The 27,523-nt window shown below is 41.8% G+C and overlaps 4 protein-coding genes across 6 annotated transcripts; 2 read left to right on the forward strand and 2 right to left on the reverse strand.

Annotated features, from left to right (window-relative positions):
- The first annotated feature begins 602 nt into the window (after window positions 1-602).
- LOC106589605 (Rac family small GTPase 1) lies at window positions 603-8,559 on the forward strand. Its single transcript, XM_014179787.3, has 6 exons — window positions 603-916; window positions 2,773-2,844; window positions 3,095-3,212; window positions 5,964-6,026; window positions 6,218-6,377; window positions 6,707-8,559. The coding sequence occupies exons 1-6, from the start codon at window positions 882-884 to the stop codon at window positions 6,835-6,837; spliced, it is 579 nt and encodes a 192-aa protein (XP_014035262.1). The 5' UTR covers window positions 603-881; the 3' UTR covers window positions 6,838-8,559.
- crym (crystallin, mu) lies at window positions 8,465-13,219 on the reverse strand. 3 transcript variants are annotated; one of them, XM_082970349.1, is made up of 8 exons: window positions 12,926-13,219; window positions 12,699-12,849; window positions 12,510-12,572; window positions 12,280-12,381; window positions 11,940-12,123; window positions 9,098-9,219; window positions 8,862-8,947; window positions 8,465-8,769 (listed from the first exon to the last, which is right to left on the reverse strand). In XM_082970349.1, the coding sequence occupies exons 1-8, from the start codon at window positions 13,090-13,092 to the stop codon at window positions 8,706-8,708; spliced, it is 939 nt and encodes a 312-aa protein (XP_082826475.1). In that variant the 5' UTR covers window positions 13,093-13,219; the 3' UTR covers window positions 8,465-8,705.
- Window positions 13,220-13,624: 405 nt separating this feature from the next.
- Window positions 13,625-14,869, reverse strand: LOC106589607 (NHP2-like protein 1). The gene is made up of 3 exons (XM_014179790.3): window positions 14,652-14,869; window positions 14,361-14,481; window positions 13,625-14,093 (listed from the first exon to the last, which is right to left on the reverse strand). The coding sequence occupies exons 1-3, from the start codon at window positions 14,652-14,654 to the stop codon at window positions 13,831-13,833; spliced, it is 387 nt and encodes a 128-aa protein (XP_014035265.1). The 5' UTR covers window positions 14,655-14,869; the 3' UTR covers window positions 13,625-13,830.
- Window positions 14,870-15,071: 202 nt separating this feature from the next.
- On the forward strand, window positions 15,072-26,015 carry uqcrc2b (ubiquinol-cytochrome c reductase core protein 2b). Its single transcript, XM_014179778.3, has 14 exons — window positions 15,072-15,188; window positions 17,856-17,936; window positions 21,114-21,263; window positions 21,391-21,455; window positions 23,273-23,329; window positions 23,438-23,562; window positions 23,737-23,834; window positions 23,994-24,051; window positions 24,173-24,268; window positions 24,410-24,609; window positions 24,813-24,893; window positions 25,144-25,217; window positions 25,341-25,494; window positions 25,720-26,015. The coding sequence occupies exons 1-14, from the start codon at window positions 15,156-15,158 to the stop codon at window positions 25,801-25,803; spliced, it is 1,356 nt and encodes a 451-aa protein (XP_014035253.3). The 5' UTR covers window positions 15,072-15,155; the 3' UTR covers window positions 25,804-26,015.
- The last annotated feature ends 1,508 nt before the right edge of the window (window positions 26,016-27,523 follow it).

Genomic DNA, 27,523 nt, shown 5'->3' on the forward strand with positions numbered 1-27,523 from the left:
TTTTGTTCTGTGTACATGGGGATGGGGGACAGGGTTTGAGTTATCATGGAGACACTGATTAATTAAAGATGAACTCAAGCCACTTTAATAGTTTTGTTGTGAAGGGGATAATGGGGGAGAGGTGGGGGTGGGGGGGAGAAAGAGAGAGAGAGAGCTCAAAATTACAGCTTAACTAGTTTTATACTGTCTTGCTCAGATGTCTTACCACATGGATCCACAGTCAGCAGGGGATAAACTCCCTTTAGATCTGCATGGTGCCATTGCCAATTTAGATAAGATGCAATTCGTCATCTATATAGATGTGGATAAACACATCATTTTTCTTAGGATAAAACACAGGACAACTATGACAAAGTTCCGGAGTGATGAAATCATAACACCCAAAGTATTGCATCTGGACCTGTCTTGACTGTCTCGTCTCATGATGCCTGCCTCCCTGAAACCTTTACAATATTGAATTATGAGGGAATACTGCCCTCTAACGTTTAGAACCTCAAAGTGGCTGTAGAAATATTATACTGACCGCTGGGTGGCTTCTCTTGACAGCCCTTTGAGAATTCCTCTATCCAATCTACAGTAAACGGAAATGACTTGCATGGAATGGGAGTTACAGCTTCCGTTGTCTGAGGGCGTTTTTTCAAGTTTAGCACCAGAGATTTTTTGGGTGGTGGCTGCTTGTTTTACAAGTTTAGAATTCCACCAAGTTATTGTTGAGGACACTGATTTGAAGGAATTATACTAATTTACAAACTATCGTAACTTGGGCCCTCCAATCGAGGCTTCAAACTTTGTTTTTCCCCGTTGGGACAACAAACGAGTGGTTTACCAGCTAACCGATAAGCTCAAATTGTAGCTAGCTAGCTAGCTGAGAGAGGCGTCAGATGCAGGCCATCAAGTGTGTTGTAGTGGGGGACGGGTAAGTTTAACCTGCATTTGTCTAGTTAGCTATGTTTATAAAATGTCTTACAATACAAGTTATGATATAGAATATAAATTATAATATCAAAATAGTTTCTAGAAGCCCATAGTTTGCTTGCTGTTTTGCTAGCTAACTGGTGACAACTGTTGTCACTGTTTCCAGCTTGCTAACAACACATTTGTCTGTAAACTTGTGGCATGTTGTAATTTAGCTTAGCTAGCGTAATTGTTACCTACTGTTAACTGTGTTCAGCATTCTCGTTTGTTTATGGTTAGTTAAAGCAGCTGTATGCACTATTTTCTCAGACAGGGATATGCAAAAAAACACATTTCCAATTCACTCATCCGTATCAATACGCACCCACCATATTATTGTTAGTATTATTATTATTATTAGCTATTAAATTGTGCTTAGCTAGCAATCCTTTAGGGTGGGTTGCCCAAACATGGTTTAAATGAATCTTAGATTAGACCTAATTTCGATTTTGTATATCTAGATTTATAGCTAGCAACTTTGCCTAATTTCAGTTTGTGACAAAACAAGCAAGTATAGTGTAGAGAATCATTGTACCATATTAACAGCTGTGAATATATATTTCCCGTAACCAAGAATATTGTATTTTCAGCTGGTTGAAGCTGGTGAACAAAATAGAAAGTAAAAGACAAATGTAATTTAAGAATGGGCAGCATACAAATAGTGCACATAGAACAGATTTTTATACTTGCTTACAATGAGAATGACATCTATAACTCAGATCTATGTAGATTTGGTCAGGTCGCCCAAAAAGTTACATACTGCAGCTTTAACCTTTTGGGAGACCTGACCAAATGTACGTAGATATGTAAGTTGTACATCCGTCATTCGCACGGTTTGCCAATATCCTCCAAACACTGGCTTCTCGGGCATTATCATTAAATAACTAAACTATGATTAGTGACATGTGTCATAATACATTCAACATAGCAATATGTTCTAATTTTATTTAAATGGAAACAAACCAGCACTGGTCATTGCTAGATAGCAAAGTGAGTTTTCGGGCTAAATTATGCAATTAATTGCATTTTTTGTGAAATGAGTTACCTAGCTAGTTGAGTTGTACAAACATGATAAGCCACAGGAGCTGAAATTGTTAATCACACTGAAAATACAGCACATACACTGACATGATAAACTTAAACATCCTCCAGTGGCAGTTTAGATTTAATCCCTAACCTACTTTTACATTTGACTTTAAAACAGTGGAGCAACAAGATTACATTTGATCTTTGTTTATAAGAAGGATTACATTTAACTAGGATTCATTTAAGCCTACTGAGTGGCGCAGTGGACGCTGACACGGCTGGCTTCCGGGTTAAGTGGGTATTGTGTCAAGAAGCAGTGCGGCTTGGTTGGGTTGTGTTTCTGAGGACGCGCGGCTCTCTGCCTTCGCCTCTCCCGAGTCCGTACGGGAGTTTCAGTGATGAGACAAGACTCTAACAACCAATTGGATAACACAAAATTGGGGGGAAATAAGGATTAATTTAAAACTAGGTTTCAAGTTTGGTGCAACAAGATTTATAAATTAACCTTGATTTAACCCAGTTTAAGAGTATCCATGATGGTGCAACCCAACCTAAATGTCTGCTGCATGTTCTTATTGAGCTATACCATCCAACCTTATTTAGGACATTGTGATTGGGACTCAAATGTGTCATTCTGCAGACATTATTCAGTTTAACTCATTGTCTCAAGTTTGCCAGTTACACCCCATTCAAGTTCTCCTTTCAGTTTTGAAATTGACAAAAACAAAACTGAAGCCAGGTGGCTTATTTCTCCTCCTCATTCCTCCATCTCTCTATGCTTCTCTCCTCCAGAGCTGTGGGTAAAACATGCCTGCTCATCAGCTACACCACCAACGCGTTCCCCGGGGAATACATCCCCACAGTGTAAGTACTCTCTCACTCTATCTCCCCCCACTCCCTCATCGTAGCAGGTGGCCCACACTAGAAACATAATGTCAACATTAACATTCAGCACTGTTGTTTTTTATAGTCAGATGTTGTTTTTTACTTTTTCCTGATGATCAGGAAGTTCTATATTTGGCAAGTCGAATCATTGAAATTAACTCGTTGCCTTTATTTCTTGGTGGTGTGCTGATCACATCCATTGATGTCAATGTGGTGTATCTCTCTCTAGCTTTGACAACTACTCTGCCAATGTGATGGTAGATGGGAAACCAGTGAATCTGGGTCTATGGGATACAGCAGGACAGGAAGACTACGACAGACTCAGACCACTGTCCTATCCACAGACGGTAAAACAACAGGATAAATGTACTGTGTCCTCTAGGTCACTAGTGTCAGCAATGAAGATTGTCAATCAACTTTATTGCGTCTCAAAGTATCAACCAAATTTTCAGACGTTTCTATGGGCACAGCCAAACAACGGAAGTGATGGGATTCGACTTCCGCTTTACTTCCTTACTGCAGTGTGCCAGTTCGCCGGTTGCAAACTTGGTGGGGTAAATTATTTGAAGGAGTCAATTTATAGAGCATAAAAGTAAAGTAAACAAATCATTTTATATTTATTTCTTTCAAGTTCGCTAACGTTAGCTAGACCTACTAGTAGTACTGTTGTGATAATGTTAGTTGTGTCAGAGTTAAGGGCCATCCACAAAGCCAATAACGATAAACTATTGGCTACATAACTATAAAACCTTGGTGAGCATCCACACTAGGGGAAGGTTTATCGTTCTACAGTCCTACCAATGTCAATCAACTGATCAACGCATCGTGCTGCCTATAAAAAAAAAAATGGTAACTCGACCATTCAGTAATTTCAGGGTGTGTTCATTGTCATAGTGACAACTGCAAATAATACTTCAATGTACATGTAGGCCTAATAAAAAATGATATAGTAACTCATATTTAAATGTAGCAATTCATCAACAAACGCTGTTGAGCCTGCAGTATGTCATTGGCATGTTCCTCAAGTGGTTTGCAAGTGATTTAGGATTTTCTAATGGTTGCCAATTCCTTTCGGTTGTCTTTTTCACTGTGCTCATCTGTCTGTCCTATGCAACTATTTGCAATGCGTCAGTGTAACAATGTTATCATAACCGGCCAAATGTGATCACTCCAACGCACTTTCTCACCTCAACTGTAGGCCTGTTTTTACATTCAGCAATTGAATGGTATAGGCTGTTTGGCCTAGTATAAAAAAAATATCAAGATAAATATTCTATCGCTTTTTTTCCTGGGATTTCACAAGAAGAGGAATGGCTATCGTGGAGAGGCTTGCGTAGCCTATAGCCTAAACAGCTGGAAAAGAGAGGCTAGTGATGTCTGGCCATTCATTAGCTAAATATTACGGCTGTAGGCTAAATAATTACCAGTCAAGGTGCAAGAAAAATAAGTTAACAGATTATGAAACGTCAGATCTGTGGGTTCCTCCAGGCTACGCTCTGTTCCCCGCGAATGCAAAGCTCCACTATTGATTAGGGCTATGTTTTTAGACAAGACAATTATTCTACATGTGCTACAACAGAGGAAATCATTTTTGTTATCAAGTCAGTACACAATTATTGTCTATAGGCTGTAAACTACAGTGATATAGGCTAATTTGAATAAACGCTCAAACGTCCTGTTTTGTTTCATGCTGAAATAACTGCATACAGCCTAGGCCTGATTATGCAACCATTTGGATCAGTTGGGGTCTATTCTCGACAATTTAGAATGGCTAGAAAGGTACATTAGCAGGCGACTCATATGGTGTATTTTGGCAGGATGTAGCCCATCGGTGTTAAGATGGGCCTACTAGGAAAATATGGGCTTCTCCTTTCCAACTCCCTGTGGGTTCTTAATGCTGTAGCTTATTTTACATTCAGCGAGCAAGTGTGCATCTCTCTTCCAATAGGCTATTAGTAAAGAAAATAGCCTATAGTCTAAGTTAGAAGCCCTTAATTCATCAGCTCAATGTTAGGCTTCATACTGCAGTGAATATATCCAGCCAATTTACACAGTGAAAGAAAACATAGTTATCAGATAAGGAAATAATAGGTAGCCTACACTGTGCGGTCCCGAAGCCGCGCTCCCCGGGCACGCAGCTCCAAAAGCTACCCTATGGATTCTGTTTTTTTAGGGACCAGAAATGTATCCAACCTAGGCTACAACAATGTAATGAATAATTTTCTTGTTTTCAAGTGAGTATAAAACTCTAGACTGTAAACCTCTGTGAATTGTTATTTCAATAACCGCTCAAACGCCTGGCGTTTTGCATGCATATTCATTTAGAAAAATGACTGCATCTAGTCTGCCTTATTGGGCAATCATTTGGATCAGTTATGGGTCTTTTCTCTGCAGTTTAGCCTACAAGGTCCAGGCACATTAGCAGGCCAGTAATATGGTGTATTTTGTCAGGATGTATCGACTAACAGAAACATGCTAATGCAGGGATTTCTAGTGGCGCGCATATGGATTATCATAATAGGTGAGCACAGAGGAAGTTGTTTCCGTGTTTTAAAATTGCTGTCAGCTCTGCATAAAGAATCAATCCCTACAACATTGTGAATAATATAACAAGTTATTCAGGGCGTTAGGGAAAGGCGTATTGCATTGTTTCCAACATTGAGCATTTATATTTGTGTTGCAAACATTGAGAATTTTATATTCGGCGTATTGTGTTGCCAACATTGAGCGTTTCTTATGGCTCAGAGGTCTGTATGAGGAGGAGAGTACAGCCTGCTTTCCACAGTACTAAAACAATGTCTGGAGTAGACATTAAGGAAGTGAGAGTGTTCTGTTTGCCCCACATTCTGGGAACTGACTCCTCCCGGAAATTGAGTGTTCAGGGAAACTTTGTCCTCCTAGATAACAGTAACGTTGTATCGTAGTGAATTGAGGACGTTCATGAACTCTGTCTGTGTCATGTATGTTTTTTTTTGTACCATTCATAGCTACAAAACATTCATCTCCATAAATTGTACCCGTCAATTTTTCATGATTGATCTTGTAATGCTGTACTCGTATGACCAAATAAATAATGCTGGATGTTTCCTCCCCAACAGGATGTGTTTTTGATCTGTTTCTCTCTCGTGAGTCCTGCCTCATTTGAAAACGTCCGTGCCAAGGTGAGTCAGTCTCCGCTTTGTTTCTGTTTAGTTTTTCTGTTAAGTATTAAGTTATCAACATGGTCATTGCTTGACAGGGTGGATTTGATCCACATTCTCAAAACAACTGATGTATGGACTTGATAGATAGGCCTCTAGTCTACAGTAACATCCTGATCCTATCCTGACTGTCTTGGCCCTGTCCTCCATAGTGGTACCCAGAGGTGAGACACCACTGCCCCAACACCCCAATCATCCTGGTGGGCACCAAGCTGGATCTGAGAGATGACAAGGACACCATCGAGAAGCTGAAGGAGAAGAAACTCACCCCCATCACCTACCCTCAGGGCCTGGCCATGGCAAAAGAGATTGGTTAGTATACTAATACTACTTTAGTGTCCTGTCCAGGGGGTGTACTTGTACATCAAGCTGCCTCATGCTACAGAAACAACAGATGACAAATAACAGATATGAGCTGTTCTGGCTCAGACAAGGCTCACTTCTTAGTAGTACTTGAGGGCCCGGTACCCCAGACGTAGAGCGAACTTTTTACTGGACTACACAGCAATGTCAATGGAGTTTCTCCATAGCTTCATTTGAATCCGGATGGGGTAGTCTTAGCTATTATTCAATTCAGAATTTTAATGAATGAAATCCCCATTTGCTGTGACATTGAATGCCGGCCTGTCTCCTCTTTACAGGAGCAGTAAAGTACCTGGAATGCTCAGCCTTGACACAGCGTGGCCTTAAGACAGTGTTTGACGAAGCCATCCGGGCGGTCTTGTGTCCCCCGCCCGTCAAGAAGAGGAAGAGAAAGTGTTCACTACTCTAAATGCCGCAGACAGGAAGTAGGAAGTCACACTGCAGTCTGAGCTCACCTATTGGTTGGGGGGAGGAAGAAGAGGGCGGGGGAGTGTCTTAAGAGGGAGGATTCTACAAAAAGCATATGTATCCAGATGTCTTTTTTTTTCTCTCTCGGATTGTAATTAGTACATAGTACTTAAATATGATTTTTATTATACAAATCCTAGAATTAGAGCTTTGTGAAATTCCTGCTGCCTTCTAAAAAATAATTACTTTTTTTAATGTTCCTGGAAGATAATACTAATTGCTCTTTTCAATTTCAGTCTCTTTCCACTCTTCTCAAGAGTCCATATTGTTTGTTTACAGACTTCAATTGTGTAGAATTGAGGTGTTGCCAAAATTCCTACCGCATATAACGGTCATCACTTTCTTGTAGCTCCATGTACACTAAATGTAATGATTTTTTCTTGCTTTTTTCTTTTGTACCATATGTATGACCATAATTAGCAAAATCTTAAAATATCCTTTAAATGGTTCAAGAGAAATTGAAGTAAACTCTAAAAAAAAAAAAAAAAAAAAATTAAGTGTTGCAGTAGTATCTTCTATTATCATACTCTATGTAGATCAAGTGAATTTAGATCAATTGTTTCTCGTCAGGTAGATTTTATCTATCCATCAAATACATCGTCAAAATAATGGATAATAGCGATCACTTTATACCTAGGTGGATTAAATGCTTATTAGATCAATCTAAATATCCACTTACAGTACTTGGTGCTCCCCCTTGATCTGATTAAAATAGTATTTTACATTCTACAGGTGTCTATACGGATGCACCTGAACAGGTGAATAGGAGAACCTGTTAGTCAGAAAGTGGATGGAGAATGGTTCTTTATCAGACCAATTTAGATGGATCCCTCTTGTTGGATTAAACAACGCTTTCACAAACTGTTTTCTGTACATAAACACAAAATACATCCATTGTACGAGTATTGTCTGTAATGGAACTGTACTGTGTAGTCTGCCAGATTTACACTCCAAACACCTGCGTGTGTCAACCTTTTTGTTATTGGCCTTCTTTGTTATAAGGTGGAATTCAACCTCATTCCCTTTAAGAATGTATTCTGTCAGCAGTTGCCATCTATCCAGTCCTTTACAAATGTCTAGTTCTAGTGTGAAGAATCTGGAGTTTGTTTGCTACTCGAAACATAGTTGTGAACTCATTTTAACATTAAGCTTTGTCATCACTAACATCATGATGCTATGTAAATGTTACTGTGTTGTTTTGTCATCAGAGCTACCTATTACTAGTCTGGGTACCAGTCTTTCTAGCTAACATTCCACTCCTTTCATTTGGCCAATGGCAGGAGTGGCAATGACTGGAATGTAATAGCTGAACAGGGACTACATCCAGGCTAACCTATTACTGTATCACTAAAAACTATGAGCAATTTATAATCATTCAGAAGAAGTTGTAACTGACCATGTTGTCTTTGTCTGTTATACTGTAGCTTCTAATTGCTGTATTTAAAATATACAGTAGTTCAGTGATATACCTACCAGTGACTTTTCAAAGTACTCTTTTTAATTTGAACTGAGGCTGTTTCGAGCTATTACCAGTGTTAACAGCACAATGAAAGACATGATACACTTGATTTTTATTTGGCTAAATGTGGTTTTATTTTGACATGATAATAGTAGTTAATCTGCTTAATTTTTTTAAAAAGCCAATAAATTCATTTTAAATCTCTGCCTGTCAGTTTTTTTTTACTTTCTGTTGTGCAGATGTAGGAATATGCTTAAACTCCCACTATCTTTCCACCTACTCCCTTTAAATATAGAACTGGTGGGAATGTAAGGGATCACATCCATGGCCATCCCATTATCCTCAGGTCTTCAGTGTTTGTTCTTCCACTGTTCAAACACAAGCTTGGCAGAGACTGCATCTTGAATCCCCATTCCCGTTGTATACAAACGGGGTCAATAAAACTATGGAAAAAGTACAATAGAGGAACATGTTACAGGATTTGACGAGAGGATAAAGACAGTCTACCAAGGGATTTGAACACAGTGGTCTTCTCTCTAAGGGCAGGTCTTGTTCCATTGAGAACCTCTCCAAGCTCTGCAAACACTTTGGCCTGGAGATTAAGTATTCATTAGCACACCAAAGCATATTTATCCTTTAATTGGGATTACCCACTTGTATAACTTCCATAAACCAAGATTGCATTCAGTAGGCACAGCCAGAAGAAACCCATATACAGAATAGCAATAGTCTCACAACCTACCCCAGACAGGATGATGTCTCCTGACTCTGCTACAGCTCCCTCTCTGCTATCCACATACACCTCAGCCTGCCTCATCAACACATCATCCAGCTCCCTCCAGTCTGGCCTGCAGGCTCCCACAGCTGATGCACACACACACACAGCAATGATACATTACATTAAGACCAAAGAGAGAGATGTCCCGTCTTTCTGATGTCCTGCACAAGCGACATGACTCTGAATTCATTATTTTAGGAGATTTGAACTGGGACGTGCTTATATCTGTATCGGACTCTTTTAAATAACTGTCTGAATCTCGCTCAATTAAATAATGCACCTACAAGACCGAATCCCAGAGCACCTAACAAATTAACGCTATTGGACATTATTCTAACGAATACCCCTCACAAATACATATCGACTGGGATATTCTGTAATGATGTCAGTGATCACTGTGCAATTGCTTGTGTTAGAAATACAAAAATGAACGAAGCCAAATCCTGTTATATTTTTAAAAGACATTTTAGACAGTTTGATGAGCAAGTGTTCTTACATGATCTGTACCATAATATTGACCGAGTAAGTTTGATTCCCGATGTTGACACTGCCTGGGACTATTTTTATATGAAATTTGTGTCGATTTGCGATAAGCATGCCCCTGTGAAGAAATTTTGAATCGGTGGAAGGGACAATCCCTGGTTTTCAGAAAACTTGGCAGAATTAATTAGAAAGAGAAATGTATTTTGGGCTCAAGCTAGACATACAAATGCTCCTGTTGACTGGGCCTCCTTCAGAGCGCAAAGAAACAAATGCACAGGATTGATCAGGAAGTCCAAATCAGATTACTATTTAAATGCAGTCACAGAGAAGCTAAACAACCCTACCAAGTTCTGGAAGCTAATCAAATCAGTGTCAGGTTCTAGTGTAGCCTCTGGCCTTCCTGACCATTTAACGATGGATTCTAATGAAGTGAAGGATATAGCTGATATTGTAGGGGGTTTTAACAAGCACTTCATATCTGCTGGTTCAGTTTTGATAATGGTGGGGCCCAGGCCTCTAATGTAAGCTCTGTTACAGTCAACTATGATATAGGCCCTCAAGTGAACCATTTTAACGTTGAGCCTGTTTCTTATACTGAGGTCTATAAAGCACTAAAGGCAATAGACACTAAAAAGTCTGCAGGTCCAGACAACCTTGACCCCTACCTCTTAAAGATAGCAGCTGGAATTATTACTGAACCTGTGGCTCACATTTTCAACTTGAGTCTCTGGACCAATTCCATACCAGCATTTGGAAATCAGCTTATGTCCTCCCAGATCCCTCAGATGCCAATAACAATCGTCAAAACTCCGAATTCCCTATCATGGCCAAAGTCTATGAATCCCTAGTGAACTCACAGTTAAAAAGCATCTTAATTGAAAAGAACATACTAAGCAGGGTTCAGTCTGGATTTAGATTGGGGCACAGCACCACAACTGCAGCTATGGCAGTAGCAAACAACATCATTAATGCACTTGATAAAAAACAACATTGTGCTGCTCTGTTTGTGGATTTATCAAAGGCCTTTGATTCAGTTGACCATGAATTGTTGCTAGCTAGACTCAGAAACACTGGTCTCAGTGAAGGGGCAGTAAATTGGTTTAGGAACTATCTTTCTGACAGAACACAGTGTGTATATACTGACAATACCAAGTCTAGCTTTCTTGAGATTAATAGAGGTGTGCCCCAGGGTTACATTTTAGCTCCTGTGTTGTTCTCAATTTTTATTAATGATTTGGGAAATGGGATGCAACTAGCAAAATTACATCTATATGCAGATGATACAGTCATATATTCATGTGCTCCTTCTCTGGTTCAGGCTGTTGAAGAGCTCCAGACTGCTTTTCAGTCACTGTAGGCCCGCCTTTATGGCCTCAAACTGGTCTTGAATATAAAGAAAATTCAATTCATGACCTTTACCAGAGCTAGAACTCTGCCAGAGAACGTTAGCATTGTCACAGCTGGTGGCTTATCCATTGAAAAAGTGTCATCCTACAAATACCTAGGTATTTGGTTGGATGACAAGTTGTCCTTCAAAGTTCATGTGGATAATCTTATGACAAAGCTTATATTGAAATTAGGTTTTTATTTTCGTAATAAGGCTTGCTTCCTGCTTATGGCTAGAAAGAAGCTTGTTCAGGCCACTTTTCTCTCTGTAATTGATTATGGTGACTTGTTGTATATGCATGCAACCTCTTCCGTCTTACAGAGAGTGGACTTTGCTTATCATGCATCCTTGCACTTTATTACAAATGCCAAGTCACTCACCCACCATTGCACCGTGTACCAAATGGTAGGTTGAACCTCACTTTATATGCGCAGAAAGATACATTTGTATGTGTTCATCTACAAAGCCCTTTTGGGTAAACTCCCTCTTTACCTCCTGTAGTCTGGTCTCCTTCACCACCAGCAGTTACCATACCCGGTCTGCTAGGTGGTTGCTACTTAAAGTCCCCAGGACATTCACAGTATTAGGCAAGACTGCCTTCTCTTCTTGTGCACTAGACACATGGAATAATCTACAATCCATGCTATATCTAGATATGTTAGTGCCACTGAATGAATTGAAAATATTGATGGGAGACACTGTTACGGAGGAATGTAAATGCTTTTTTTTAGGCTGGATCATGTTGTTGTATGTTTTAATTCTGTAATGTTTTGATTGTTGCTGCCTTTTTGGCCAGGTCTCCCTTGAAAAAGGGTCTCAATTGTCTTTTCCTGGTTAAATAAAGGTTAAATAAAAAATTGAATATACAGTATGTTATCTTCACACATCAAAGTCTTAAGGCATGGCACTATCATCTTCAGTCAGGAGTCTCCTCACCTGCTACATGGGCACCTGGCTTAACCCACTGGCCAAAGAGCACTGGTTCACTGGCCCCAGTCACAGTGACTATGACGTCTGCACCGTTCACTGCCTCCTCCACTGACTCCCATACTGTTACGTGACCCTGGGTGGACTGGGCAAACCTCTCCGCCGTCTCTTTCCTCCTGCTCCACACGCGGACCTGTAATGACGTGATCGCTCAATGGCCTTTCATATTTTCTCATGACCCACAAGATATTTCTAACCAGAACACAGTCTTATGTCTGGAGGATATAGCCACAACACACCAGTGGATCTCTCTAATCACCCATTCAGAAACACGGAATAACTCTGGTACCTCTTTAAAGGAGAAGGTTTCTGTGAAGACGTTGTAGTGGCTGAGGGCCTGATGGCCAGCTCCCAGTATGGTCAACACGTCCGACTTGGCTGGCATCAACAGCTGGACAGTTCCAAGCGGGGTTCCAAACATTCCAACGTTAGAACAGCACAATGTTATTGACAGGTAGTGAGGAATCACCAATAAAGAGTGTATGCATGCCCGCCTAGGCCACATAGAGAGGGCCTTACCTTGGCAGAAATAGCAGACACTGCTGCTGTCCTTTTGGCTGTGATGACCTCCCCATCCATGACCTGCAGATGTTATTACTGAATTGACCTCTATTATAACCAGCTGTGCTAAATCCTTGAAGTATTTGCTGATCACAAATGATAAATAACATCTAATAGCCACTGTTCAATGATCATAGGCATACTCACAGCTTTGACGTTCCCATACTCAGGATCAAACAGCAACACCGTGGCTTGAGTTGATGGCAGAGTTGACCCACTCTCCCTCTTGTAGAAACACACCAATTTTGTGCACAGGATGTCTTCATGCACCAAATACGCAGGCATCAGCCCCAGGAATCTGTCCGGAAATTTTTTGTAACAGTATTGTTACTAAATTACCGACCAATGATAAATAGGGGAATTAATAAACATACCCATTGTATTTTTGTAATGGGACCGTAGTACGAACGGGCTGGATCACTTCTGCGCTGTCCAGTTTGGAAAACTTCCGCAGTGCTACTTCAAGTCGCGGGATCAAATCTTTATAATGCAACAAATCTTCAACCTCATCTTGTCGTATAAGAACGGGTGGCTCAGCCATGGTGGCTAAAGCTTTTGCTCAACTCAAGCGTGCAGACAGTTTATGAATCAGTGATACGATTCCAAAAGTTCAACTTTGTTGAAATGTGACCTCGGTATTGGGTCAATTATTCCAGCCCCCGAAGCTGCGTTCAAGACACCAAATGGTTGCGTGAACGCTCGTTTATGTTCTAAAAACGCCCTACAGAAGATCAAATGGCCACATACTGATTCTGCCAAGGCAGTTTGAGGGGCCCTTCATAAAAAAAATGTTTTACCCTTGCTGTTCCGCAACAGAGATGTGGTAATTATTCATCATCCAACACAATACCATATGCAAGATAAATTGGTTGAGAACTTGAGGGATGAACCAACTAGAAAAATATAAGTTTATCAATGATTAGGTCCTGTTTATAACAAATTAACAATTTTCTAGTTCATTCATCCCCTCCATCAAAGTACTAAACCAATTTATCTTGTATACAGTATTATTTTATACTGTAATAGTCTTATGGCACTTACAAAATGGAACACAATTACATATCACACATTAGTAAAAAGACATGTTTTATTATCACAAAACAAAAGAGTAAATTACATAACATAGTACACAGAAATTAATCATTTTCTTTGCATGTCCCTGACAAAATACAATGTATCTTCCAAAGACAATTCAACTATCCAAAAGAAGACATAATTCAATTGCCTGTTATAGTCCTTCAGACTATCCAATACTATAGAGAGCAGAGCAGCAATCAGATCAGACCAGCAGTCTCTCAATGGCCATCTGGGTAGACTGGATCTGGGGCTTCAGCTGAGAGCCCTCCTTGATGGTGATTGAGGTGGCGATGACGGGGCGGGAGACCCCACAGGCACGCCCCAGGGCCTGCTTAGAGCGCACGAACACGTAGGGGACGTTCTTGTCCTCGCAGAGCAGCGGCAGGTGGAGGATGATCTCCAGTGGCTCAGCATCAGCAGCCATCACAATGAACTCAGAGATACCACGGTTCAATGTCTTGGTGGCTGGAAGAGGGCAGACAAGATTTAAGGGTTAGTGACATATGTCTTTGATAGATTAGAACTCCATAGATAACTTTTGTAGTGTTTCAAGTGGTAATCTGAGCAGGATTTGAAGCAGCTAATCTGATCAGAGACCAAGCACACTCATGTACTGTGCGATTGGGCCAGATGTCTTAGAAGCTGGTATAATGATGCTTGCAGGAAGGAGTATATTTCCAGTACATTACTGATATTATCAATTGGGTATTCATCAATGTCAGATTCTCTCACCCTCATTGGCCCCTTTCCTCAACTGTTTGTAGTTGGAGGCTTGCTGCACAAGGTCCAGGATGGTTTTGGAAAGTGTGGCGTCGGCCAGGGGGTAGGCCTTGGGATTCACTTCGGCTTCAGTCTGAGAACAAACACAAAAAAATGTTAGAAGATGTAGAGACTAGATGAGAACGAAATAACGTTATCCTTATCAATTAGTTAACGTTAGCTTGCTACGTTATTACCGGTATTCAGGTAGTTAGCTAACGGTAGCTAGAAATGCTAACTGAAGCGGTTCATTGAAACACTCACCATGCTTGCTTCCGTTTATTTCTGATATTTCTCCTCTCGGCGAATGCTTCACGGAGGACTATACGTCTACGATTGAGGTTTTGGGAAATTCCAAAATAAATGGTTATGTAGCTAAAACAACTTGTTTAGATTCTCAAAAGCTAGAGGAACTTCAACACGCAGCTACCCTAACAACACGTGTTTAGGACTGAGCGTGGAATGCACTGGGGCTTTGGTTGCTAAACTGGGCAGGAAGTGAATTGTTTGACCCGCCCATGTTCTTTTTGCTTTGTTTTGTTACCAGTTATTTCCCATTGATGCATGTTGTGCATTTTCACAAAATGTGGACAATATTTGATAAAAAATTGTTTAGGACATTTAAAACAGTGGTGGCAAATACAGTTGTTAGTGCACGTTTTAACCCCCCCCCCCCCGAGGAAGAAGTTGGTGCGCTAGGTATTCTGGGTAAGACATTCCCGTGTCAGCCATATTGTTTCATCGTCCTGGTTTAAGGATAGAGGGGAGATGAAGGGGATCCGCGGAATCAGTCAGTTATCGGTAAGAAGTCCTTTGCCATTTTCATAAATTGAATGGTTGATTGTTCCGGAGACGTTTTTGATACCCAATTATAGATTGTAGGGCTTGGTTGGCGAGAATAGCGCTCGGGACAGTAACTGAAAGGTTGCTGGAACAAATCCCCGAGTTGACAAGGTACAAATCTGTCGTTCTGCCCCTGAGTAAGGCAGTTAACCCACTGTTCCCCGGGCGCCGAAGACGTGGATGTCGATTATTGGAGCCACCTGCATCTTTCTGCCTTAGAGGGGTTGGGTTAAATGCGGAAGGCACATTTCAGTTGAATGCATTCATTTGTACAACTGACTAGGTATCCCCTTTCACCACAAGTTGTGATGTCACTTGGTAGCTAACGTAAACATACTAGCGAGGAAGCGAACGTTAACACAATGATGATAAACCCAGTCTAAACGTTTGATAGTGGGTCGAAAACTGTGGTTATTAAGCTAACGTTAAAATTTGTGGAATATTTTATCTACTCTTTACCTGCTGTCAATGTGTTGTCAAATTTGTCCCTCGCGGTCTGTCCAATCAAAAGATCAGATCATGCAGAGGATAACAGTTCAGTTGTTTCAGTCTCACCAGGGGTAGCTATAGGATTTACCGCCTGTTTAGCAGCTGTTGGTTTGACATCAAGCCTTCAAATGTAGTTCATAGCAGGTGGTCATGTGTCCTGGACTGTGCACTGATGCAAATAGCTGGTACACACTGTCGTGTCATTCAATTAATCAAGACATAACGTTACATTCAGTTGGCTACAACGATGTTTTAAAAGTTCCAATATCAATGAATACCATAACATTCTCACAAGTTTGCTTTCCTAGCTAGCTAATGCATAAGTAAACTTTGTTCTCACATACATTAACTGGGTAACATAATACCCCCATATGTAGGCCACTCTATAGCTGTGATATCAGCTAAGTTCAACTGGAGGTAGCTCTCGAAAAACCCTTCTTATCCATTGGGATTTCAGCAATTAGCTTTGCCCACCGTTGGCTGTGTTAACATTTAGAAACATCAATAATTGCTTGCAAAATGTGCTGATATTCCCATTATCTTTCATATCGAGGGGAGAGAGAAAAAAAAAACTTGCAGTTTTGCACAGGTCCATACGCTCTGTGTGCCTCCTGTTGATGAACTACACTTCCTCCCCAATTATGCTTACTCACAGGTGTTTGGATAATGCGAGATTGCTAATTAGCACAGGTGGCCACCAATAGAGCCCCACAGTGGAGGTGTCATAATACCCATAAAACCTAGTGGTCAAACAGGGAAATGGTTCAAATAGTTTTTCCACCATTCATTTTTCCCTTAGGGGATTTTAGAAACACTTAAGGGCTGTGTTTTGTGTAAGCTTACCCTAGCTGGATGTTGTTTTGATAACCATTTAAATCTCTCTCATAAAAGGTGACTTATCAATATATTGGTCTCGTATTTACTCTCAGATTAAAAAATGCTAATTATCATCAAAGTAGACATCATGCAAAACTACAAATCCCTGAAAGCTCCTGTATGTTATCTCTAGCTGACACCATTGCTAACAACTATTGTCATTTTAAAACTTGCACAAGACATTTGAATTGGTCATTTAAATTACATTTAGCCAATTTATTCATAACTACATTTATCTGTACTTTACTATTTATATCGGGCAACTTTTATGTACTTTCTACTCCATACATTTTCCCTGACACCCAAAAGTACATGGTACATTTTGAATGCTTAGCAGGACAGGAAATGGTCTAATTCACATACTTATCAAGAGAACGTTCCTGGTCATCCCTACTGCCTCTGATCTGGCAGACACACTAAACACATGCTTCATTTGTAAATTATGTCTGAGTGTTGGAGTGTGCCCCTGGCTATCCGTAAATAAGAAAATGGTGCCGTCTGGTTTGCTTAATATAAGGAATTTGAAATTATTTATACTTTTACTTTTGATAAGTATATTTGAGCAATTACATGTACTTTTGATACTTAAGTATATATATATATTTTTTAAGTAGGTCTTTACTGGGTGACTTTTACTTAAGCCATTTTCTATTAAGGTATCTTTACTTTTACTCAAGTATAACAATTGGGTACTTTTTCCACCACATTAACATGAGTTAATCCAGAGATTCTTACCTTTGCCTCGATTCAGCAGCCTCGTCCAGATCATCGTTGCATTTGTAGGTCTTTATGATAGCCACATTTGCAGCTACATTTACATTTACGTCATTTAGCAGACGCTCTTATCCAGAGCGGGTTGAACTGGAGGCAGACTTTCTAGGAAGCTAATTTCCCCCTTACAGCCAAGTTTATTCCGGCTCAAGCTTCATCCTGGTCAAACATGGTGAATATACCTATTCTTTGATTTTGCACTTTCCATGATCCTCCTCCACAGTCCTCCAAAACAAACGAGTGACCGGGCTGCACTGTTGAATGGAAACAGAAAATACAGAATGTGCCTTTTTATTAAACATGAAACATTTGTATATTTTTATACCACTGTGCCACCATAAGGTCCATCCACATCTATCCAGTCTGCATTCAACCATCATTCTGTTTCTGATTCTCAATCATCTAATTGTCTCTCTCTATCCAGAGTCCAGACCCACCATAAAACCCTTGTAGGATATTAAGTCACCTTGTATCTTTTCTCTATTACAGACAAGGCTTTACGCAGCCCAGGCTGCCCGTAAGTTGGATGTCGCTGTGGAGCATGTCAAGTTTCAGCCTCAGGATGTACAGGTCAGTGGGTGTTGACATGTTTCTCTCTCCTCAAAGACATTTCTTTGTGGCCACCCGAACAGACCAGGGCCCGGTTTCCCAAAAGCACCTTAAGGCTAAGTTCATCGTTAGAACCATTGAAGGAGTATCAATAACTCTCCGAGCTGTTTCCCAAAACCATCATTATTAATGTTGCACTTGAAAACGCTCTTAATCTACCGCCTGCCTCAGACCACTCGTAGTCTACCGCCTGCCTCAGACCACTCGTAGTCTACCGCCTGCCTCAGACCACTCGTAATCTACCGCCTGCCTCAGACCACTCGTAGTCTACCGCCTGCCTCAGACCACTCGTAGTCTACCGCCTGCCTCAGACCACTCGTAGTCTACCGCCTGCCTCAGACCACTCGTAGTCTACCGCCTGCCTCAGACCACTCGTAGTCTACCGCCTGCCTCAGACCACTCGTAATCTACCGCCTGCCTCAGACCACTCGTAGTCTACCGCCTGCCTCAGACCACTCGTAGTCTACCGCCTGCCTCAGACCACTCGTAATCTACCGCCTGCCTCAGACCACTCGTAATCTACTCGTAGTCTACCGCCTGCCTCAGACCACTCGTAATCTACCGCCTGCCTCAGACCACTCGTAATCTACTCGTAGTCTACCGCCTGCCTCAGACCACTCGTAGACTACCGCCTGCCTCAGACCACTCGTAGTCTACCGCCTGCCTCAGACCACTCGTAGACTACCGCCTGCCTCAGACCACTCGTAGTCTACCGCCTGCCTCAGACCACTCGTAGTCTACCGCCTGCCTCAGACCACTCGTAGACTACCGCCTGCCTCAGACCACTCGTAGACTACCGCCTGCCTCAGACCACTCGTAGTCTACCGCCTGCCTCAGACCACTCGTAATCTACCGCCTGCCTCAGACCACAGCTAAGTGCCTAATTAGATGCTTTTTTTGCCCTCCCGTGTCACTTTATGCACAGAAGAAACAGAAGATCTCAGCTAAACATAGAATCACATGGTTTATCAGAGTCTCTCTGACCGCTGATAACTTCAGAACAAAGTTCACTACAAATACAAAGTTGCCAATGTTTACTTTTATTTTTTATTTTACCTTTATTTAACTAAGCAAGTCAGTTAAGAACAAATTATTATTTTCAATGACGGCCTAGGAACAGTGGGTTGTCAGCTCGGGGATTCGGTCTTGCAACCTTTCTTTTACTAGTCCAACGCTCAATGTCTTTGCAATTGATTCAAACAAGCAACGTATAAAAATATGCTTCAAATGAAAACCGAGATGAATGCATTAAATCATATTGAAATAGGCTACATTTCATTTTCAATCAATTTAGTTATATTTTGGTACTTGTGCGCTGCTGTCTGTAATTTGTCTCAATATATTCCATGATATATGATATGCCAAATCTGTGATTTAGAGCATTTTTATTGGTCAAGCCTTAGAATAAGCCGCCTCACTATATGCAGCCGTAGGTGGTAGGCCTAATATAGGAGCTGCTTCGTCGTCAGTATTGTGAAATAATTATAATGTTAAGGTAAGATTTTAATGGAGAAAGCTGATCCGAGAGCAGCGCTCCATTTCTTTAGATCCTATTAGTATCGAAACACGTACCAATGGCGCACTTAGCAACTGTTCTCTCGGCGTGGTGTTTTGGGAAACGCAAGTTTTATCTTCGGATGTTGTAGGAAAGATGCATTGTTTAAACACTCATAAGCCTAAATTCCATCGCTATCGGGAAACCGGACCCAGCCTCTGTCAGGCCTCAAATCCTCCACAGGGGCTGCCCTCGTACCAGGATGTTCCTGTATGTGGTGGTCTGAGGGAGCTACTTAGGAGATGGAGATTGTCATCTGTCCTACTCTAACTCCAGTGTATTTACACAGGCCTTTTTTCCTCTGAGATATTAGTCTGCTTTTATTATACCACATAGAATCTCTATGTACTGCTACAAACTCCCAGTGAAATATTGTGCTGATTACATTTGTAATAGTTGAAGTAAAACTAGCAAAGGCATTTCAGATTTATAATGTGATGCTTTCCACCCATTTGTTGCCTTTTATGTGAGCATGCTGTAACAGAACCTGGAGCTAACACGTGTTACACTGCTCTGTTAACATTGTGACATGTTAGCTGCATAAAACACATGTACAGGGCCTTCAGAAAGTATTCACTCCCCTTGACTTTTTCCACATTTTGTCTTGTTACAGCCTGAATTAAAAATGGATTCAATTGAGATGTAACTGGCCTGCACATAACACTCCATAATGTCAAAGTGGAATTATGTTAAGACATTTTTACTAATAAATGAAAAGTTGAAATGTCTTGAGTCTAAGTATTCAACCCCTTTGTTATGGCAAACCTAAATCAGTTCAGGTGAAAACATTTGCTTAAGAAGCCACTTCAGTTGCAAGGACTCACTCTGTGTGCAATAATAGGCAGGATAGAGAGCGGTACCGCTACCAGACACACATCAACAGAAGAGACTGCCTAGAGTCTAGTGTAGCCTGTTTTCCAGATGATCAGTGGAGAGAGAGGACAAGACACACCATATGACCACAAGTCACAGCACAGGGGTAACCCCACATACCTCATACAATAATAGTTCATAGAACAACTCAGAGGCAATTTCATAGAGGCACCAGAAAATAACAAACCTAGTTAATTCGATTATTTGCGAATATCTGTATTCCTTAGAGTGAAAAGGGAGTTGGGTAGTTCAAAACAGTTGCTTACCAAGATGATTGAATGTTCCTGAGTGGCCTAGTTACAGTTTTGACATGAATCGGCTTGAAAAGCTATGGCAAGACTTGAATGGCTGTCTAACAATGATCAATAACCAACTTGACAGAGCTTGAAGAAATATAAATATAAAAAATAATGTGCAATCCAGGTTTGCAAAGCTCTTAGAGACTTACCCAGAAAGACAGCTGTAATCACTGCCAAAGGTCATTCTAACATGTATTGACTCAGGGGTGTTAATACTTATTTAAATTAGGTATTTCTGTATTTCGTTTTCACAAAAAAAGGTTTTCACTTTATCATTATGGAGTATTGTGTGTAGATGGGTGAGATTTTATTATTCAGGCTTTAACACAGCAAAATGTGGAATAAGTCAAGGGATATGAATACTTCCTGAAGGCACTGTAGGTGTGATGCTAACAGATATTTCTCCTCCAGGTGACTAAACTGCCCAGCGGTCTGGTGATAGCCTCGTTGGACAACTACTCCCCGGCTTCCAGGATCGGTGTGTTTGTGAAAGCTGGCTGTCGATATGAGTCCCCGGAGAACCAGGGGGTCACCCACCTGCTCCGTCTGGCTGCCAACCTGGTACGCCTGGTTCATTAACCCTCCATCAACATGATGTATCCAGGAGCTTGAGTGATTATTCAATGTACTCAATACTGCTTAGGAACTAGTGATGTGGTTCATCCCAATCTCTGCTGCTCTTTTCCAGACTACCAAAGGTGCTTCAGCCTTCAGGATCTGTCGTGGTGTGGAAGCAGTTGGAGGCAGTCTAGGGTCAGTGCCTGTGATTTAGTGTACATCCTCATACAAACATATCTTTGATTTATATTGTTTGGGATACTTAAAGACATGTTCCGTTACTTTGGCGACTAACAACATATATTTTTTTAAACCTCCAGCTTTGGGCTGGATGTGTCAATGTGTGGTTCATACATCATCATCTGAGAAGAATGACTGTTTTACCTCAATTTGCCTCGAAATCCATAGTTTGAAAGTGACTGTTTTCTTGAAGCTGTGCCGTGCCACTTTCCCCCAAGTGGGCCAGCTCCCTAGCAGTTTGAGTTCTAGCCAATGATCTTCAGGCCCTCGCATTTGAGTGGCAGCTAACAAGGGGCCTGCCCAGCATTATCCAATGAGGTTGCAGGACGGGCCCGATGGTTACGTGGACACAGCCGAGAGAGAGAGAGAGAGAGAGAGAGAGAGAACAATGCCGTGGTGCACATATGTATGTGACTTTTGGTTCATGAGTGCAACTTTCACAACTACTGGCTAAAAAGGATACAAAAGTACCAGAGAATCTCTTTAGCATATCTTCTGACTAACTGTACTACTGCCATGGATTGCATACTTACACTATATATACAAAGGTATGTGGACATCCCTTCAAATGAGTGGATTTGGATATTTCAGCCATACCTGTTGCTGACAGTTGTATAAAATTGAGCACACACCCATGCGATCTCCATAGACAAACATTGGCAGTAGAATGGTCTTACTGAAGTGCGCAGTGACTTTCAACGTGGCACCGTCATAGGATGACACCTTTCCAACAAGTCAGTTTGTCAAATTTCTGCCCTGTTAGAGCTGCCCTGGTCAACTGTAAGTGCTGTTATTGTCAAGTGGAAATGTCTAGGAACAACAACGGCTCAGCCACGAAGTGGTAGGCCACACAAGCTCACAGAACGGGAGTGCTGAAAAAATTGTCTGTCCTTGGTTGCAACACTCACCACCAAGATCCAAATTGGCTCTGGAAGCAACATCGGCACAATAACTGTTCGTCTGGAGCTTCATGAAATGGGTTTCCATGGCAGAGCAGCTGCATACAAGCTTAAGATCACCATGCGCAATTCCAAGAGTGGTATAAAGCTCGCCGCCATTGGACTCTGTAGCAGTGGAAATGCATTCTCTTGAGTGATGAATCACATTTCACCATCTGGCAGTTCGGCGGATGAATCTGACTTTAGCGAATGCCAGGAGAACGCTAACTACCCCGATGCATAGTGCCAACTGTAAAGTTTGGTGGAGGAGGAATAATGGTCTGGGGCTGTTTTTCATGGTTCGGGCTAGGCCCATTAGTTCCAGTGAAGAGAAATCTAAACACTGAAGCATATCATGGCATTCTAGACAATTCTTTGCCTCCAACTTTGTGGCAACAGTTTGAGGAAGGTAATTTCCTGTTTCAGTAGGACAATGCCCCTGTGTACAAAGCGAGGTCCATATAGAAATTGTTTGTTGAGATCTGTGTGGAAGAACTTGACTGGCCTGCACAGAGCCCTGACCTCAACCCCATCAAACACCTTTGGGATGAATTGGAACGCCGACTGCGAGACAGGGCTAATCGCTCAACATCAGTACCCGACCTCACTAATGCTCTTGTGGCTGAATGGAAAGCAAGTCCCCGCTGCAATGTTCCAACATCTAGTAGAAAACCTTCCCAGAAGAGAGGAGGCTGTTGTAGCAGCAAAGGGGGGACCAACTCCATATTAATGCCCATGATTTTGGAATGAGATGTTTGACAAGCAGGTGTCCACATACTTTTGGTCACGTAGTGTATCTGTGTGTGTGTGTGTGTGTGTGTATTTTCTATGCAGCGTGACGTCATCCAGAGAGAACATGATCTACTCGGTTGACTGTCTCAGAGACCACATGTAAGTGTTGCTTGCCTCACGTATACATATGTGTACACAAACCATAGATCTAAAATATATGGTGAATAAATCATTGTTATTCTCATTTCTGTGTGTTGTCCAACGCAGTGACACAGTGATGGAGTACCTGATCAATGTGACCACAGCCCCAGAGTTCAGGCCGTGGGAGGTGTCTGACCTCACCTCCAGGGTCAAGATGGACAAGGCCCTGGCCGCACAGACCCCCCAGATGGGTTAGCGCACACACACACACACACACACACTCAGTCAGTCATCTGATTGTGGTTTTGTTTCTTTATTTGAATGTACTTTCTGTTAACGGCTCTAGATTCCATTATGCTGAATGTCAAAAGATTGCATATTGTCATCACACTGCGGCTGAAGTGCCTTGCGGTTCTTTTCCTCAGGTGTGATTGAGGGTCTACATGGAGCTGCTTACAAGAACACGCTGTCCAACTCCCTCTACTGCCCAGACTACATGGTTGGCCACGTCGACGCTGACCATGTAAGACACTCAACATCCTGGTCCCTGCATTATTGAGTTGGGACTAATGTTATGGACGTTCATCTTCCTCTCCTGACGCACAACCCAGCATGCTCTACTTCACGAAGTACAGCATTACGGTTATGTTTTTGATTAACCCTCTGATGTTTGTCTCTCCAGATGCACAATTTTATCCAGAACAATTTCACAAGTGCAAGAATGGCTCTGGTTGGGCTTGGTAAGTGTTAAACATGTATATTTAATAAAACATATCTTTTATCAAATTATTTTTCTCCAGGTAGCTGGGAATATAAAAAAATATATATTATTGTATTCTTACATGCATTCTATGTGTTCAGGTGTGGACCACGATGTTCTGAAGCAGGTGGGAGAGCAGTTCCTCAACATCCGCAGTGGGATGGGCACCGCTGGGACAAAGGCTCAGTACCGAGGCGGTAAGACTCTTATTCCACTGTATCTGCTAAAAGCATGAAACCTCATTTTTCTCTGGCATGGAAAATTCCCTGAATTCTAATTTTCTTGCTGCCTTTCTCTCTCCCCTCTCTCTCTGCGTCTCTCTCCCTTTCTCTCTCTAGGTGAGGTGAGGGTGCAGAATGGGTCCAGCCTGGTGCACTCTGCAGTGGTGTCTGAGGGGGCGGCGGTGGGCACAGATGAGGTCATGGCCTTCTCTGTACTTCAGCACGTCCTGGGGGCGGGGCCACACATCAAGAGAGGCTCCAATTCCACCTCCAAACTCATCCAGGGCGTCGCTAAGGCTACTGCAGACCCCTTCGACGTGAGTGGCATAATCACCAGATCGGATTGTGTTTGTTTTCATAGCTGGGCTTTATACAAGAGGGGAATGCAATATGTGGAGGAATCTTTTGATAGAAGTGTTTTGTGCAGAATAGATGTTGTATTCTATCATGCAGAATTTCATATTGTTGTATTAGAGTGGCAAAACGAATGTCATTCTCCTCTGATGTCCCCTCCTTTTAGGCCTCTGCTTTCAATGTCAACTACTCTGACTCTGGCCTGTTTGGAGTCTACACCATCTCCCAGTCTGCAGCAGCTGGTGACGTGAGTATTATGTCTCTTAAATTTCCACTGCTTTCTAATAAGGTACATTTTATGAGAATTCATAAAGTTTAATTCAAACTCTTCACAACAGCTTTCTGAATCAGTTGCTAAGTAGAGTGAGTGGTAGTTGCTTTTACATAGAATGTAATGTAAGATCATTCATTTAGGATGAGGAAAGAGCATAATGAAGATTTAACTTTGACCTCCCATTGATTAATTTATTGACCTATCCCTGTCCTCCTCTCTACAGGTGATCAAGGCAGCTATTGGCCAGGTGAAGGCTGTTGCAAGGGGGGTCTCAGAAGCTGACCTGACCCGCGCCAAGTAAGCTAACATGCACACTGACTTCAGTATAGAATTTGAGTACATATAATCGAGAAAAGTATTGCAATAGAAGGGAATTTCTACATGTTGACTTAAGTTGTGCCTGTTTCTTTACCCCTGTAGGACCCAGCTGAAGGCTGAGTACCTGATGGCGTTGGAGAGCTCGGAGGGTTTATTAGATGCCATGGGTTCACAGGCTCTGGCCAGAGGGACCTACCACTCCCCCGAGGCCATCGCACAGAAGATCGACTCAGTCTCAGCAACGGATGTCGCCAACGTACGTTTATTCAGTTTTAGGCGAATATTAACTTCCACTTATGTTTACTTTTGATTTAGTCATGCATTGATGTCAAATGGACAGGAAGTGAAAATTTGAGTGGAAGTGAATATATTTCTATATTACCGTCTTTGCTGCAACTCTCGACGTGCACAGTATATTCTCAGTGTTTCCTAGTTTGTTTGTTTATTTTTGTGCTTAGATGTGTTTTCCTTCTTCTCTCAGGCTGCAAATATGTTTGTGTCGGGCAAGAAGTCCATGGCTTCAAGTGGAAACCTCGTCAAGACGCCCTTCGTAGACGAGATCTAAACCCTTCCAACTTTTTTTCACCGCCATTGTTCTTCTGAGGAATAATAATGTTGTCATCACACCAACCCTCAATATTTATAGTTGTTGCTATTTTTAAGTGGATCTTGATTGTGCATAAGGAAATAAGATCCACATTTGTTCACTTCTTGAACTGTATAGATTATATAAATTAATTAATAAAGTATATCTACCTTCAAGTAAAGATTCACCCATTTTGGATGTTATATTGTTTTTGTACATCTGAGGGGGGTCATTTCCCTGGGTCATTTCATGTTTTCATGTGTAGCTGCGCTATGGCCCTTTATACAGCAGGGGTCATTTCCCTGGGTCATTTCATGTTTTCATGTGTAGCTGCGCTATGGCCCTTTATACAGCAGGGGTCATTTCCCTGGGTCATTTCATGTTTTCATGTGTAGCTGCGCTATGGCCCTTTATACAGCAGGGGTCATTTCCCTGGGTCATTTCATGTTTTCATGTGTAGCTACGCTATGGCCCTTTATACAGCAGGGGTCATTTCCCTGGGTCATTTCATGTTTTCATGTGTAGCTGCGCTATGGCCCTTTATACAGCAGGGGTCATTTCCCTGGGTCATTTCATGTTTTCATGTGTAGCTGCGCTATGGCCCTTTATACAGCAATTCGGCCGGGATAACGTAGCATTGCGATAAAGTCTATCACTACACTGGATACCTTACGGAAAATTCAGCGTGACAGACGTTTCGTGTCTGTTTTGACTTAAAAATGCGTTGTGTCCGCTTACTTCCTGGCAGTGCTCGTGTAACCGATGTGAAATGGCTAGTTAGTTAGCGATGGTGCACGCTAATAGCGTTTCAATCAGTGACGTCACTCGCTCTGAGACCTTGAAATGGTTGTTCCCCTTGCTCTGCTTCTGTGGCGCGATGGGTAACGATGCTTCGTGGGGTGTCAGTTGTTGATGTGTGCAAGGGTCCCTGGTTCGAGCCCAGGTTGGGGTGAAGAGAGGGACGGAACCTACACTGTTACACTCAGTGGTAACACCAGACCCTCCTCCAAGGACATCAATACCATTTTGGGGAGCGTAAAAAGAATCGAGGCCGAAGATGCGCGCCTCGGCAAGGTTGGCAATGAATTGAATGGAAAAGACATCAATGAAGTCATGAACTCTGGGCTCTCTAACTTGGCCTCCGTGACAGTAGGTGGTGCTGTGGCGGATCCTGTTGCAGCTGGGTCTGTTGCAGCTGGGGTTGGTCCTGCTGCTGCGGGATTCGGACTCATTGATTAATCTTTCTTCTGTTAGAGGTTGAAAAAACAGTCATAAATCGAAATCGTTACAAGAAAAAAATTGAGGTTAACGACTTTTAGATCGCGAAAACGTCTATCATATAGTACATGTCAGATGTCATGACGCGGGAGGTTGTCTTCTCTCATATTTTTGCAATATTCCTGGAGGGTCTCTAACACATTTCTTCTATTTGTTTGCCTCTTCAGCTCAGGTTGCATGCATGGTGCCGTTGTGAATGTCAGACGGCATGTTGAACATTGTGACTAAATTGATAGTGCAGTTTGTTTAGGACATTTTACAGCTACATCACATGCTTATATTGACTTTGGAATGATTGTGTGTAGCTACGTTTGCTAGCTACTAGATAGCCAGCCAGTCAGCCCATAGAGAAAGCACTGCATTGTCGGTTTTGTAGTCGATTTGAGCTGCAACAGATTTCCACAACGATTTTCACATGTTG

Source organism: Salmo salar, chromosome 28, assembly GCF_965601325.2.
Source record: "Salmo salar chromosome 28, fSalSal1, whole genome shotgun sequence".
Classification (NCBI taxonomy): Eukaryota; Metazoa; Chordata; class Actinopteri; order Salmoniformes; family Salmonidae; genus Salmo; species Salmo salar.